This window comes from Taudactylus pleione, unplaced genomic scaffold, assembly GCF_031769625.1.
Source record: "Taudactylus pleione unplaced genomic scaffold, aTauple2 ptg000674l, whole genome shotgun sequence".
Taxonomy (NCBI): domain Eukaryota; kingdom Metazoa; phylum Chordata; class Amphibia; order Anura; family Myobatrachidae; genus Taudactylus; species Taudactylus pleione.
The window spans coordinates 344229-359022 of NW_028285076.1; the positions used below are offsets into that span (position 1 = coordinate 344229).

The window sequence follows — 14794 nt, forward strand, 5'->3', positions numbered from 1 at the left end:
TGTTACACAAGAGTACCAGCGTATACAATTTTTGGATTGAAAGCACTTGAAAAGGGTAATATTCCTGATATGGAGTTATAATTGTGTGTATTATGTTAAATAGTGATTGTTCCAATTTTCTGATGTTAACTTTATTTAACTTCAAGTTCAATTACAGTATGTAGATATAACTTTCTTTGATTATTTAATAAAGGAGTATGTATTGAACGTTTGAGAGCATCTGCATTAACTGGTGGACATGGAACATCACTTCTAAATTACTTTTTTAGATTTATTTGCAAAAATGTTGTAATATGTCTAATTACTTTAAAAAACCTACATTAGGTGGATGTACTAATTTCAATGTGATTACTTTCTAAGGTCACAGAGCCAGAGTGATATCATTAGAAACATACACAAGTATGAAAATCTGCAATTGCAAGAAACAGAATATGTTTTATTTATATGCTTGTAACTAGTTCTACACAGAGACACAGAGAGGTTATACAGTACAGAATGCGTCATCATGAAAACACAGAGGTTTCACTGTTATTCGATTGGTCTATTGCTTATCTTTTCCTTGTCTAAAGTTATAAGAAGAATCCTGTCCACTACGCCCTTGTACTTTTTCCTGACTCTGCCCCCCTTGTTGACTCCCACGACCTTGCTGCCCTCTGCTCTGACCCTGTTGACCTGAACTCTGGCTGTCTTGGCCACAGCTACTGCCTTGGCTTTGTTGGTCACTTCCTTGACCCTGTCCTGGTTTCTGGTATCCACCACCCTGTTGATCGCTGCCTTGACTCTGCCCTTGTTGGCATCCACTACCCTGCTGTCCAGTACCTTGGTCCTGGCCTTGTTTCTGAGATCCACTTCCCTGCTGTCCACTGCTTTGATCCTGCCCTTGTTGATATCCACTGCCCTGCTGCCCTCTGCCTTGTTGCTGGTTTCCACTGCTTTGTTGGCCACTGGATTGATTATCACCCTGTCCCTGCTGATATCCGCTACCTTGTCCACTTCCCTGACTCTGTTGTCCACTGCTCTGACTCTGTTGTCCAGAGCTTTGGCTTTGCTGGCCACTTCCCTGACTCTGTTGTCCACTTCCCTGACTCTGTTGTCCACTCTGTTGGCCACTTCCCTGACTCTGTTGTCCAGAGCTTTGGCTCTGCTGGCCACTGTTCTGACTCTGTTGTCCAGAGCTTTGGCTCTGCTGGCCACTGCTCTGACTCTGTTGTCCAGAGCTTTGGTTCTGCTGGCCACTGCTCTGACTTTGTTGTCCACGGCTCTGGCTTTGATCCTTGCCTTGTCTCCCATCATCCAATGCAGTCTGTAAATATACATTGAAATTAACATCAATATAAAAATACAAATACAATAATAATGTATAAAATATATTTGATTATGGACCCAAAGTTAACACCATAACTGACAAACGTATTTCACCATTTGCTAATCCCTATGTACTGTAATATGAGCTGACAGCCAAGAGACACTAAAATACTCCTATATACAAACACAATTAGTAATATGCCTCCTATTGCAATAGTATAGCATTTCCATTTTTATTCTCATATTTCACATAAGAAACTTACCTCATTTTGTATATTTCCAGAAGGCTATAAAAAAACAAAAACAAAAAACAAATTTCAAGTTAGGGATTGCATTGGTTTGACGATGTGCCAGAGAGAGCATTGGCGCGCCCCCACCTCCATTTTTAAATAGTGACATAAGACAGTGCACTTGAAAAAGAGCCATTGCCTCATGTCATTTGCTCCCATATATTACCAGGTTTTCATTCCAACCAGCTAGATATCTGACAGAAAACTGTATAGTGGATGCCCAGCTTTACATCTCATTTACCATATTTAAAGTTGATCAATGAATGCATCCCACCATGTGTGTGTCATATAACTTTACTATCTTACCTTCTTAGAGGGGTTTGGTGCTAAAAGTAAAAAAGGATATGTGTTAGGAAAGTTTGATGGAAATACCTGACACACAATGATTTGTGTCTAGTTATTAATCCAATGATCCTACCTCCTTCCATGGCTGCGGGTGGGGTTTATTGGTGCCTGAAAAGGACTAGTAAAGCAAAACCTGTGAATAAATCATAATATTCATGTTAAAATTAGAATGTATCAGGAGTCAGATGTTAGGTAATAGCCAAGTTAATTTTTTTTTCTTTTCAGTGGAAACTACGATCTAATTTATCAGAATTAAACGTAGACATTTCCTGTGGGATTATACATATCAGTAATACCTTTTAGACATGAAAAGTTTTTATGTCCTCATGTCTTACAATACTTTGTCATGAACCTTTGTACACGCTCCATACTTTGTACAGCGCTACAGGAAACATTGGCACTATATCATAGAGATCTTGAATTGAAATATCAGATCAGTACAATGTCGGCTCAGCTGATGGTTGTTCAAAATTATTATTTTTTGTTCTTATTTATTAACTATTATTTATTAATATTCATTTATATACTGTATACAACTGTTCTAGTAAGTTTAGTTGCATACCGTGTGCAGTTATCTACTTAAATCAAGAAATTACAATATAAAAGGATGGTACCTTGAAAAGTTTACTGTGTAAATAATTATTGTAGGGTCCTTGAGATAAAATCTTTAATACTTTATTTGTTATTTATTTTCAACTCAAAGGTACTTTACCCTCTAGATGACGTAGTAACACTCTTTATTTGACTAAAATATATATAATCCAGTTTTCCCAGAGAAAACAATTATTTATTTTGCGTTTTAAAGTCAGAAGAGCTCATTTAGGGGCCTATTCATCATCACTTAATTTTCACAAAAGCAGGTGAAAAAGCACATTTTCACCTGCAATTGTGACAATTAAGTATTCGGGCCATTCATTAAGAAGGTGAAGCAGGAGATATCACAGATATCTCCTACTTACCTTCCGTTTGCGGAATGGCCCACTGTCCCCATACACTAGTATCACAGATATCTCCTACTTACTTTCCTTTTGTGGAATGGCCCGCTGTCCCCATACACTAGTATCACAGATATCTCCTACTTACCTTCCGTTTGCGGAATGGCCCGCTGTTCCCATACACTAGTATCACAGATATCTCCTACTTACCTTCCGTTTGCGGAATGGCCCACTGTCCCCATACACTAGTATCACAGATATCTCCTACTTACTTTCCTTTTGTGGAATGGCCCGCTGTCCCCATACACTAGTATCACAGATATCTCCTACTTACCTTCCGTTTGCGGAATGGCCCGCTGTTCCCATACACTAGTATCACAGATATCTCCTACTTACCTTCCGTTTGCGGAATGGCCCGCTGTCCCCATACACTAGTATCACAGATATCTCCTACTTACCTTCCGTTTGCGGAATGGCCCGCTGTCCCCATACACTAGTATCACAGATATCTCCTACTTACTTTCCTTTTGCGGAATGGCCCGCTGTCCCCATACACTAGTATCACAGATATCTCCTACTTACCTTCCGTTTGCGGAATGGCCCGCTGTCCCCATACACTAGTATCACAGATATCTCCTACTTACCTTCCGTTTGCGGAATGGCCCGCTGTCCCCATACACTAGTATCACAGATATCTCCTACTTACCTTCTGTTTGCGGAATGGCCCGCTGTCCCCATACACTAGTATCACAGATATCTCCGACTTACCTTCCGTTTGCGGAATGGCCCGCTGTCCCCATACACTAGTATCACAGATATCTCCTACTTACCTTCCGTTTGCGGAATGGCCCACTGTCCCCATACACTAGTATCACAGATATCTCCTACTTACCTTCTGTTTGCGGAATGGCCCGCTGTCCCCATACACTAGTATCACAGATATCTCCGACTTACCTTCCGTTTGCGGAATGGCCCGCTGTCCCCATACACTAGTATCACAGATATCTCCTGCTTACCTTCCGTTTGCGGAATGGCCCACTGTCCCCATACACTAGTATCACAGATATCTCCTACTTACCTTCCGTTTGCGGAATGGTCCGCTGTCCCCATACACTAGTATCACAGATATCTCCTACTTACCTTCCGTTTGCGGAATGGCCCGCTGTCCCCATACACTAGTATCACAGATATCTCCTACTTACCTTCCGTTTGCGGAATGGCCCGCTGTCCCCATACACTAGTATGGGGACAGAATTCATCAAGCTCCGAAAATATTATATTTTCGGAGCTTGACTGCGGGAGCATTCGCCATCTTCAGATGGCGAATACCCCCGCTTGTGTATCGCTACACGCTCTTCCCTATGGGAAGAGGGTCTGGGTTGTGAGAAGGGATCCTTTAGGATCCCTCCGCCCCTGTTCGGCTCCTTCCGCTGGACGCCGGGGCTCTTGTGCGCATGCGTGACCTGTAGGTCACGCATGCGCACCGCCGTCACTGTTCCGACAGGAGCAGTGAAAAGATTCACTGCTCTGAAAAGGAGCAGTGAAGCCGCTCGCGGGGGCAGCTGATTTCACATCGGACCCCGATAATTAACATCATGAATAGGCCCCTCATTAATATTCCATTTAGATTTATAACCAACCAACAGGCAATTAGCTTGGTTTAGTGCTAGTTTTGCACCTATAAGCAATGTTAGTAGTACATATGCTCAGAAAACATTGCAAAGTACCAGAGTAAGATCTGCAGTAACTTAAAAAAAAAAATGTTGGTTTTGATTATCCGCGTTCTCTGTCACCCTCCTCTCATTCCTCTTATATCTCTTGTGTATACCAGGGCCATAATTAGAGGAGGGTGAGCTGTGCCGCTACCCATGGTGCAGGGCCTACGTGTCGGCACCATCACTGCCTCATGTCACCTGTATTTGGCATACAGGATCTCTGCATCCTTAGGACGCTGCTTCAAGTGCTCAGCTGTTCCCTGGACCCAACGGCAAGCCATAATAGGACCTCCTGCACGCTCTGCTTCTTAGGAAGCTCTGCTACTCCCTGGTCCAGGCAGGAAGCAGCCAGGAGCATCCTTAGGATGCTCTAGGGCAGTGGTGTCAAACTCAGGCCATCCAGCTGCAGTGGAACTACACATACCAGGATGCACTGCTACAGTTTTGCTATTAGGGCATTTTAAAACTGTGGCAGGGCATGCTGGAATATGTAGTCCTACAGCAGCTGGATGCCACGACTTTGATACCCCTACTCTAGGGGCATTCAACTTCTCTTTGGTTCCGGTGCATTTTCGCCATGCTACAGTCCTGGTGTCCACCCACGTGCACTGTCGATTATCGAGTTTACATCAAAATTTACATCATACCTGCAGCGAGTTTGTGTGCATGTGTATGTATGTATGTGTGCATGTATGTGTGTTGTATTACAGTTTAACTTGAATTTAGCCCTTCCTCTTTTAAGATCTCCTCTTCCTGATTTGGCGACGACACTGTTAAAAATTAGGTTCAAAGAACTTTCCTTAGACTGTTTTTATGATGTCTTATGTTATAATTGGCCTAATTATATATCTTGAAATTGATCTAAATCCAGCTATACAAAGTCAAGAACAGTACATCTGACAGAACAGAATCCTCTACTAAGTAACTGGGCGTCTGGCTTCTGCTGTCATTATATACTTTTTCTAATAATTTATGCTTCATTTATGTCATCATCTTTAATATCAGCTTAGATGTAGTCCGCTCCTTGGTGAAATGTCAGTGTGTGTTAATTAGAATTTACAAGCTACCTTTCTCCAATTTTATTAGCTTAAGCTCTGTTTATGCAGAATAATTCAGTAATAATTTCTTACTTGCAAAATTGTTTTTCATCCCTGACAATACATGTGAATGTCACACTCGGGGAGGGTTTACATTTTGTATACTTTTATATGTTTGTAACATCTTTTATAGCTCTATAAATAAAACAGGTTCAAGTAATAAGAAAAAAGAAAAATATAAAACAATATATAGCTATATAGTACAATAACATACATGACAAAATATCAGCACATGAGACCATATTTTATCGTATACTTAATTACACCCGATAAGTTTTCACAGGTGAAAACTTATTCAATTAGGCTCCCTTTTTCACCCAATACCCCCTGAATTCCCCATGAGATAACACTCCTAAAGTAAAAAAATGCTTTAAAATGTGACCATACAGTATATTGCGACTGTCATTGTTTGGAGTTAGGAACCGCTCTATTAGCAGGGTGAAGTCTTTGATTGAGAAACTGATATTTTGTTTATCAAAATGGTGGTGTTAGTAAAGGGTACTGAATACTGTGACCTTTTTTATCTGGAAACAGGAAGCTCTTGTGTCATTGCTGGTAATTTATACCACTACTCCCTGGAACTTGTATCATCAGACTATAGTCCATTCCAGCTACTTAATAGGCCTGGCAGAATACGGCAGCCTTTGTTCATTAAAAAGCGCTGTATACAGGCCAACAGGGGGACAGGGGAAATCTCCAGTGGCCCCACTTTCTCCATTAGGGGGTCAAGACTGTGTATTGCTGCTCTTCTATAGAAACAACACCAAGGTTTGCCCTCCTGCCAATCACAGTGGCCAGTCAACACACAACCCTGTCCCCTCCTCTTATTGGCTGGGCCCCTTAACATAACAAACACAGTTCCTGCTAGTGAGGAATGGCATTGTAGATCTGCTTTCATTCAGTAACCTACAATGAAGTCATCACAGTGGTAATAGCGTAGTTTTTATTTTTTATTTTTACAATTACATGTATTTCCCCTTTAATAGTCCTAATGCAGTTCTCATTAAGTTTTAGAACTGACCAGTTAGTACTGGGGACCCCTATATCATGTACAGTGCATTATTGTGGTATATACAGTATAGACAGGATTACTTTCGGATGCTTAATTATTATACATATGTTACATTACTCTGTATTCCCAAGACTACAATGTATTCACTAGAGTGCATTGCAATCATCAGTCTGGTACATTATCATGCATGCACTATCAGTATTTATTATCTATCTAATATATTTATATTAATGTTTATAAAGGGGACCAAACCATGCACTCCTTAGCCTCTATGGTGGCTGGCTGCACCCCTCACTCATGGGTTCCTAACACTGCATCCTAAGTAACAGTGTTCTTCATGCTCCAGTCCAACACTGACTATATACATTAATTGCCTCTCATTTGTATCCCAGTATTAATACCGTCATATTGATACTTGTTGTGATGAACGAAAATGTAAATCTCAGAACATATGATATATTTTGTCATACAGACCATTAATCCAATTCATAAAATACAAGTAATGGTAATGTTTCATATAATTATTAAACACAATTGAAAATAGTACAATCATTCATTGAATCTTAGAATTACAGAACAGCCTTCCATAGCAAAAAAAAGTGAATATTGCAATTTAAAAAGCAATCCAATCTGCAGCCTAACCTTGTGAACATGGCTAAAAACACTGTCAGCAGACTAAAAGAGCACATCCACTAGGCGACTGCCGAAGGACTGAACGATAACGATGTAGTTATCTTTCAGTCGTTCATTAAACTGTGCAGTGTCTATACTGAACGATCAGTTGTTCAGTGCAGGCACCCTCCCTCATCCCTGAACATGGCCATTCTGTCTTATCGGCAGATTGACCGGCATGTTCAGGCGATGATAGATGTCAGAAACGACCAGCGGGAGTGCATCGCTGGTCGTTTCCGACATTTTAGTGCACGATTAATGAGCAATTGAACGATAACGATATCATTATTGTTCAATCGCTCATTAATATCGCCTAGTGGATGTGCGCCTTAAGCCTCCGATACAAAGCAGAAAGCATCTAGTGATGGAAGAAGTTACATACAGTACCTTGCAGAAGTAGCAGCAGTAGACTCTGAGGTTTGAATGACCATTGCGCCTTATTTATACTGACAGAATAGGTGTTGTGTCATGTATCTAAGAGTATGGAATCCAGTCCAGCATAGGTGTGTCCTATAAGTGTTCACTGATATAAATATCATCTAGTGTGATTGTATGAAATTCATAAAAAATAATTGCTCAGCAAAGACGGAAATGAAACATTTAAGATAAACTGCTGGTTAATAACAGTCATTTCAACTCTGCAATAATTACTATGATTATGTCAAATTTGTGGGAGGGTTAATGCAATAAAGTAACATAACATTTTAATAGCATTGCAGAGCCAGATATAGGAATTCACTTCTCACAAACGTCATGAGAGCAGAGTTCAGTAGATAAACTCATGTACTGTATAAATTATTTTCAACTATATTTGTTTTATATTTCCTTGCTAAATATATTATTCCTGGATATGTACATTGACATGCTATTTTGAAGGACATTACATAGAAGTCTATTTTAAATAATGTATTTTCAGAATAGACATTTTTGTTCCCATGTCTGTCATACAATTTGTTTGAGAGCTATTTATAATCCTGGCAATTATTTTAGCATCCATAAAAGCCATGGTACTGTATACACTCATATATAGCAGCAGAAAGCTGCCATCCACTTTTTACCCAACTATCACCCATAAGCACTCTGTAACCTGACAAAGGTGAATCCAAAATCCATATTGCATTCTGATGATCTCTACTAAAATATCTGCATGGTAGCTGGAACTATGACTCTACATAAGGGTTTCCCAAACTCGGCCCTCAAAGCACTTTACATTCTAGGTTTTAACAATATCCATGCTTTAGCACAGATGGTTAAATCAAACTAATGTACTATTTAAGTCACCTGTGCTTGACTGACAGAGTGCCCTGAGGCATTCAGCATATGCAAGTCAAAGCTAAAAAATGTGGCCATTTGTATGTCTCCACATCATAGGCACCGGAACAGGGGAGGGGACGACTCGCCCACCCCCCAACATTTGAGAGGTGCTAATATATGTACTGGGTCGTAGGGAGCAGGGTTACCACAGGGCCAAGCACGGGAATATTCCCCTTTCCAGATGCTTAACCTCCTACCTTCCCACAGCCCTTCTCTGCCCACCTCCTCCACCTAGCTTCGACTACTACAATGGCATGTAACTGCGGGCTGGCCTCTCCTCTGGGACCAGCCCTGCGCCCTTCTTTCCTCCCACCTTATATATTCCTCCCCTCTTACCCCTCAGCTCCCCCTTCATACTTTATCTCTCCCCCCCAGGACCCAATAAATATATCCCTAGCTCAACCCCGGCACTCCAGTACCATGAACAGTAACCACCTTGCTCCGGTGACTTCCACAGGGGTATGCACCCCCAAATGTACTCCAACCAAACAAGAGGCGGCACTCAGAGACTTGCAAAAGGTGAATCCTGTGTTAGAGTGTTTATTGGGTGATCATTTCAAACCCGCAGGATAATGCAGGGGATTGACAGTGTGTTCTATTTCAAAAACATAGTGTTTAGTATTGGTCGTTTTGACCTTCTAAAGAGTACCCACCATCCAGTGGCGTTTCAAGAGAGGAAGGGGCCCGTGTGCAGTCTCCATCACAGGACCCCTTCTCTCAGTCCGGTGGCCAGCAGTGCACTGAGCGCAGCACTGCACTGATAGACTATGGGCACTAGATGTGCCCAGAGTCTATGGCCGAGACGGCCATTTTCCCTGTACTTAGTATGTGCAAAACGATGGGAAAATGGCCGCGGCGGCCATTTTCCTGGCATTTCCAGGCATTTTTTACAGCACTGACACCGGCGCTGCCTTGGGACTCTGGACTGGTAAGTATAATATGGGTGCAGGGGCCCGTGTGCACCGCACACCCTGCACCCATTATAAATATGCCCCTGCCACCATCTCTGGTGGTTTCCAAGCCCCTATCCTGCCTAAATCACTCTGTGAGGCTGACGCAATCCAGCCTGGTTTGCATGCACGCACAAATCCCTACAACCTGTGAAGGCTTTTATAGTGTGTAAAATACTATAAAAAAAAAAATAATTTAAAATGTGTGGGGAGACCCCCTATTTTTAACTAGTCCTGGGTTATTTATCGAAGGCTGGTGGTGATAACTAAGGGAAAATTGCATTGGGTCTACCCTATTTTTCATTAACCAGCAATAGTCTAAAACAGTCAGGGCTAGTGACTCTATAGCTAGGTGAAATGCAGTTTGATGTCCCCTTGCCATGATGTCAACCAGCCCTATACTGCTGAGCTAAGGGTTTCAGCCCCAAAGGAAGTGAGGAGCCCCCCAAAAATTGGGTCCCCCTACTTAAGGGCAGCCAGTGCTGGCTCTTCTCCGCACCCCCTGGGGATTTGGGTGCAGAGGTAATAGAGTATTATTATTACTATTTTATTATTATTATTATTATTAATATTGTTCTGTGCAGGTGGAAAACTGGTCCCAGCAAGGCTACAAGGGCATGATGAACCATAAGTGCCAGCATGCCCAGGCATCAAGGGCCCGCCAGCACCTGTGGTCTTAGGAATTTGTGCAGTGCTTGCAAACCTGCCTGCGGAGGGCTTGGGCCGGGTTCTAGAACCGCAGTTTACTAAATCTGGGGTTTCTTTTCTTCTCATGGTAAAACACTGATTGTTATTAGATGTTCTAATCTATTGGTTCCTCAGCAGTTTTGTGGCTGGCTTAAGTTTAGTAAATCTGTGGGATGTGTTGTAAAGAACATGCAGAGAGGGTCTCATTCAGACCCGCGCGCAAGCGCTTGAGCGCTTGGAAGCGGGTCGATGTTTGGCTCTGCGCACGCGCAGCGGCCGCACTGTGCGTGTGCAAGCCCCGGGGAGAGAGAGAAATTCTCTCACTCCGGGGGTCACTACAATGTTGATCGACAGCTTGCCCCGTTTTGTAGGCGTGGCGGGGGTGGTTTCACAAACGGTGGCGTTCCCAAGCGAATGCCTGCCGTTTGTGGGCGGCCCCACTGACATCACCAGTGATGTCAGTGGGAGAGCTTCCGGCTCTATTAGAGCCGGAAGCTCTCTCGGGCTCGCGGCAGACGAGACCCTACCACAAGGGTCTCGTCGCAAGCCCCGATAATCGCGATGGTCTTGACCATCGCGACCATCATCCTGGCCGCTCGTTAAAGCTGTGGGTGGTAACCCACAGCCTAGCGAGCGGCCAGGAGGCCGGCTCAGAAAATGGAAGCGACCGCCCTCATTCAGAGCGAGTGCTCGCATTTTGCGAGCACCTCTGAATGAGGTCCAGAGTCTGTGCAGTGTACATAAGAAGTCTTGTCCAAGTTAATCTGCTGAGCTTGGACTACATCGAGCAGAGTTATGGTGCGCACACACTTGGCGATATTACTGAGCAATTGCACGATTATGACATTGTGATCGTGCAATCGCTCAGTAATCGTGCAGAAATCATGCACTATAATGTCAGAAACGACCAGCAATGCGCACTCCAGCTGGTCGTTTCCGACATTGTCCATCGCCTGAACATGCAGGCCAATCTGCCGATAACAACAGATTGGTCATGTTCAGGAATGATGGAGTGTGCCTGCACTGAACAACTGATCATTCAGTGTAGGCACTACAGGAGATCAGAAGTGATGGTACGATTACGATGTCGTAATCGTACTGTCTTTCCTAATCGCCCAGTATGTATGTATGCACCTTAAGATCATCCTGGTCTCAGGAAGTTGCTGAAGAAGAAAAAACCAGAAAGATGATTCCTGGTTTAGGTGGAAAGCCGAAGCACCTATCAGCTGGAATTTAGGAACTGTACAAAGAATCGCTCTATCGTCATGGAATACGAGAAAAGGCGGCTTGCAAGCCAAAGCCCCCAATTTGGAACCATACAGAGAGCCAATAGGGTCAGACTAAGATCCCACAGTGCTACAGGCAGATGAAACGGTGGTTGAATACACACCATGCCCTGTAAAAAGGTTATAATCTTTGGAAGAAGGGCTAAATGCCGCTGGAAAAAATTGACAGGGCTGAAATTTGTACTTTCAAAGAACGAAGCTTTAACCTGTTCTCCCAACCCCCTTGAAGGAAGGCCAAGAAATGAGAGAGATGAAACTTGGAGGTATGGACCATTCTATGTTCACACCACAAGATGTAATAGATTTTTCGCATCCTAATTGCGGAATGAAATCTGTTTCCGAGCCTGCAACATAGTATGGACTACTGAGCGAGAAAAACCTTTAGCCCTCAAAAGCTTGGTCTTAAAAGTTAGGCCATTAAGCCAATGGAAGAAGGTCCTCATATAGAAACGGACCTTGTTGCAGCAGGTCTGGTCACAGTAGAAGATGCCACCCAGGACCTACCGACATCTTGAGTATGTCAGCGTACCACGAACAGTGAGCCACTAGGGTTACTGTTACCCATTAATACTTGATGCACTTCAATACCTGAGGCAACATTAGGGTCGGAGGAAACATATACACCAAATGAAAATCCCATGGAACAGTCTTGGCATCCACTGTGTAAGCCAGTGGGTCCTTGAATCTCGCAGAAAACTGGGGTACCTTGAAGTTGTGTCAAGAGGCCATAAGATCAAACTGCAGAAGGCCCCACTTCCGAACCAACTGTTGGAAGATGTCCGGATGGAGAGACCACTCTCTTGGGAGAAACTTGGTTCTTTTGAGGAAGTCCGCTTCCCAATTGTCCACTACAAAAGCCTCTGCCCAGGAAAGGATTCAGGCTGCCTCTGCCACTGCTGTTGTGCTCTTTGTTCCTCCCTGACAACTGACATACAGATATGTCCAGTTGCATCTTTGCTGCTTATGCAGCAAATTACGCCATGTATGGCGCAAATCATGTGCCCGCGGATGCATACATGCACTGCCATGGTGCAAACGCAATGTGCAGCATGGCATACCATGGCACACACAGATCGCAAATCGCATAGCATGATGCATGCACACGTTTACAGGGCGAGTGGCAAATATACAAGAGAACATATCTGTATGCCACCGGTGTTTTCCAACTGAATCCGAACCGGCTGGCCTGCCAGGACAGACTGTGCTCCTGAGAGAGCCAGAAAGATGGCTCGGAGCTCGAGCAAGTTGATTGGAAAAGTTGTCAGAGCCATGGCTATACCAAATGGTAGGGTTTGGAATTGATAGTGATCGGATCTGACTGTAAAAAGGAGGAGAGAATGATGACCTGCCCATATTGGAATGTGAAGATACATGTCTCTGATGTGCAGTGGGGCCAAAAATTTGTTGGCCTCTATACCATGGATCACCGATCAGAGAGATTCCATTTGAAAATGATCCACCAACAATCTGATGTTCAAAGCGCGAAGATTCAAGATGAGTACAATCCCAATTTCCATTCCAGTGACAGAACTGGAGTAATGACGCCCTCTGAGAGGAGGGAATTGATAGCCTGGTCTAATGCCACCTCTTATCTGAATCCTGGGGAAGAGCAGTGGCAAAAAAATGCTCTGCCGGTGGACCCCTGAGGTCAATGATGTAATCGCTGGAAATGATGCCCACCCAGGCATCTGAAGATGACTCCACCCAAATGTCTCTGAATTGGAGCAACCACCCTCCGAATGGCGACCAGACTGGGTGTGGAGAGATACCCCATCAGGCGCTATAATTGTCCTGAGCCTTGGCCCTGAGTGTCGGTTGGGACCAGAAGTCTGGGAAGAAGCGGCCTCTAGCAGACTGACCCCTAGTGGATGGTCCACCCCGAAAGGAGGAGCGAAAAGCTAAGAGATGTGGACCCCGCTGTTTAGTGTTTAGGGCCAGCCACCTGAAAAAAGTGCATTTCCCACCTGTAGCCTGGGCGATAAGAGTATCCAGTTCAGTCCCAAAGAGAACGACCCCACCAAACGGAAGAGATTCCAGGGAGCATTTCGATTCTGAACTCGCATTCCAAGCACGAAGCCAAAGAGTCATCCGAGCCAAGACGGCTGTAGCTGAAACCCTGGAACCCACCTTAGCACCATCTTGCATGGTCTCACACACATATTCAGCTGCACCGCAAAACTGTTCCACCAGGTCCAGTAGGGAATCCGTGGACAAATCACTGTGAAGTTCTCTGATGAGTTTGTCAGCCCAAGTCTCCATAAATCGAACCACCAATGCCGAGGCCAGTGAAGGTCATATAATAACCACGGAGCCCATGAAAATGGCCTTGAGAAAACATTCTAATTTTTTATCTAGCGAATCCTTAAAGGATGCCAAATCCTGAACAGTAAGAGCTGGGTGTATAGCTAAACACGCCATCACCGCGTCAACCTTGGGAGGCAATTCTCACTTGAACACATAGGGCCTGATTCATTACAGATCGCTACTGCGATCGCAGCTGTGATTACGCATGCAGGTCTGCTGTGAAAATATGCTAATGACTCCAATCGCAAAGCTATTATAGAGACACCCAAAGCCAGCATAGAGATACCCACTACCGCTTTCGCGCAACTGTAATACCTTGCAATCCTGTGTAAACATCAGGAACATCGAGTACCAGCGGCCCCTTATGCACAATTACAACAGGTCTGACCTTACTTGCTAACCTCGCCACACGCATTGAGTACACAAGCTGCGTATATATGCCATCGCAGTGGCTAGTTTACGCAAGCCCAAGTAACGGCATTCAAACGGACAGGCACGTCTGCATTTCTCCGACCACTCCCCTGTCACCTCCCCCAAATGCTGACCTGACAGCACTCATTCTGAGATGGTTTTGTATCTGCGTTGGTGAACGCAGAGTGATCGCAATGGTAACTTGAGCACGCGCACTATGATGCGCAACAATCGTCCGTCTGTGTACTCTATCACACTAGCGATCCATGCTGAATCAGGCCCATGATCCGCCGGAAATGGATAAAGTGAAGTGAATATGCGACGAATGGAGAACTTCTTATACGGCAATTGCCAGACCTCCTCAATGAGAATGATGAAAAAGCCGGTAAAGTAACAACCTTTTCGCGCCAATGGTTGAACAGATCCACAGCCTGCTTGGGAATCTATATCCAAACAGTCCAGAGAGTGTTG

The 14794-nt window shown here is 44.0% G+C and overlaps 1 protein-coding gene across 1 annotated transcript; it reads right to left on the reverse strand.

Moving 5' to 3' along the window:
• Window positions 1–453: 453 nt before the first annotated feature.
• Window positions 454–2051, reverse strand: LOC148478154 (uncharacterized). The gene is made up of 4 exons (XM_088455859.1): window positions 2014–2051; window positions 1902–1921; window positions 1569–1592; window positions 454–1303 (listed from the first exon to the last, which is right to left on the reverse strand). The coding sequence occupies exons 3-4, from the start codon at window positions 1571–1573 to the stop codon at window positions 529–531; spliced, it is 780 nt and encodes a 259-aa protein (XP_088311985.1). The 5' UTR covers window positions 1574–1592; window positions 1902–1921; window positions 2014–2051; the 3' UTR covers window positions 454–528.
• Between the last annotated feature and the right edge of the window lie 12743 nt (window positions 2052–14794).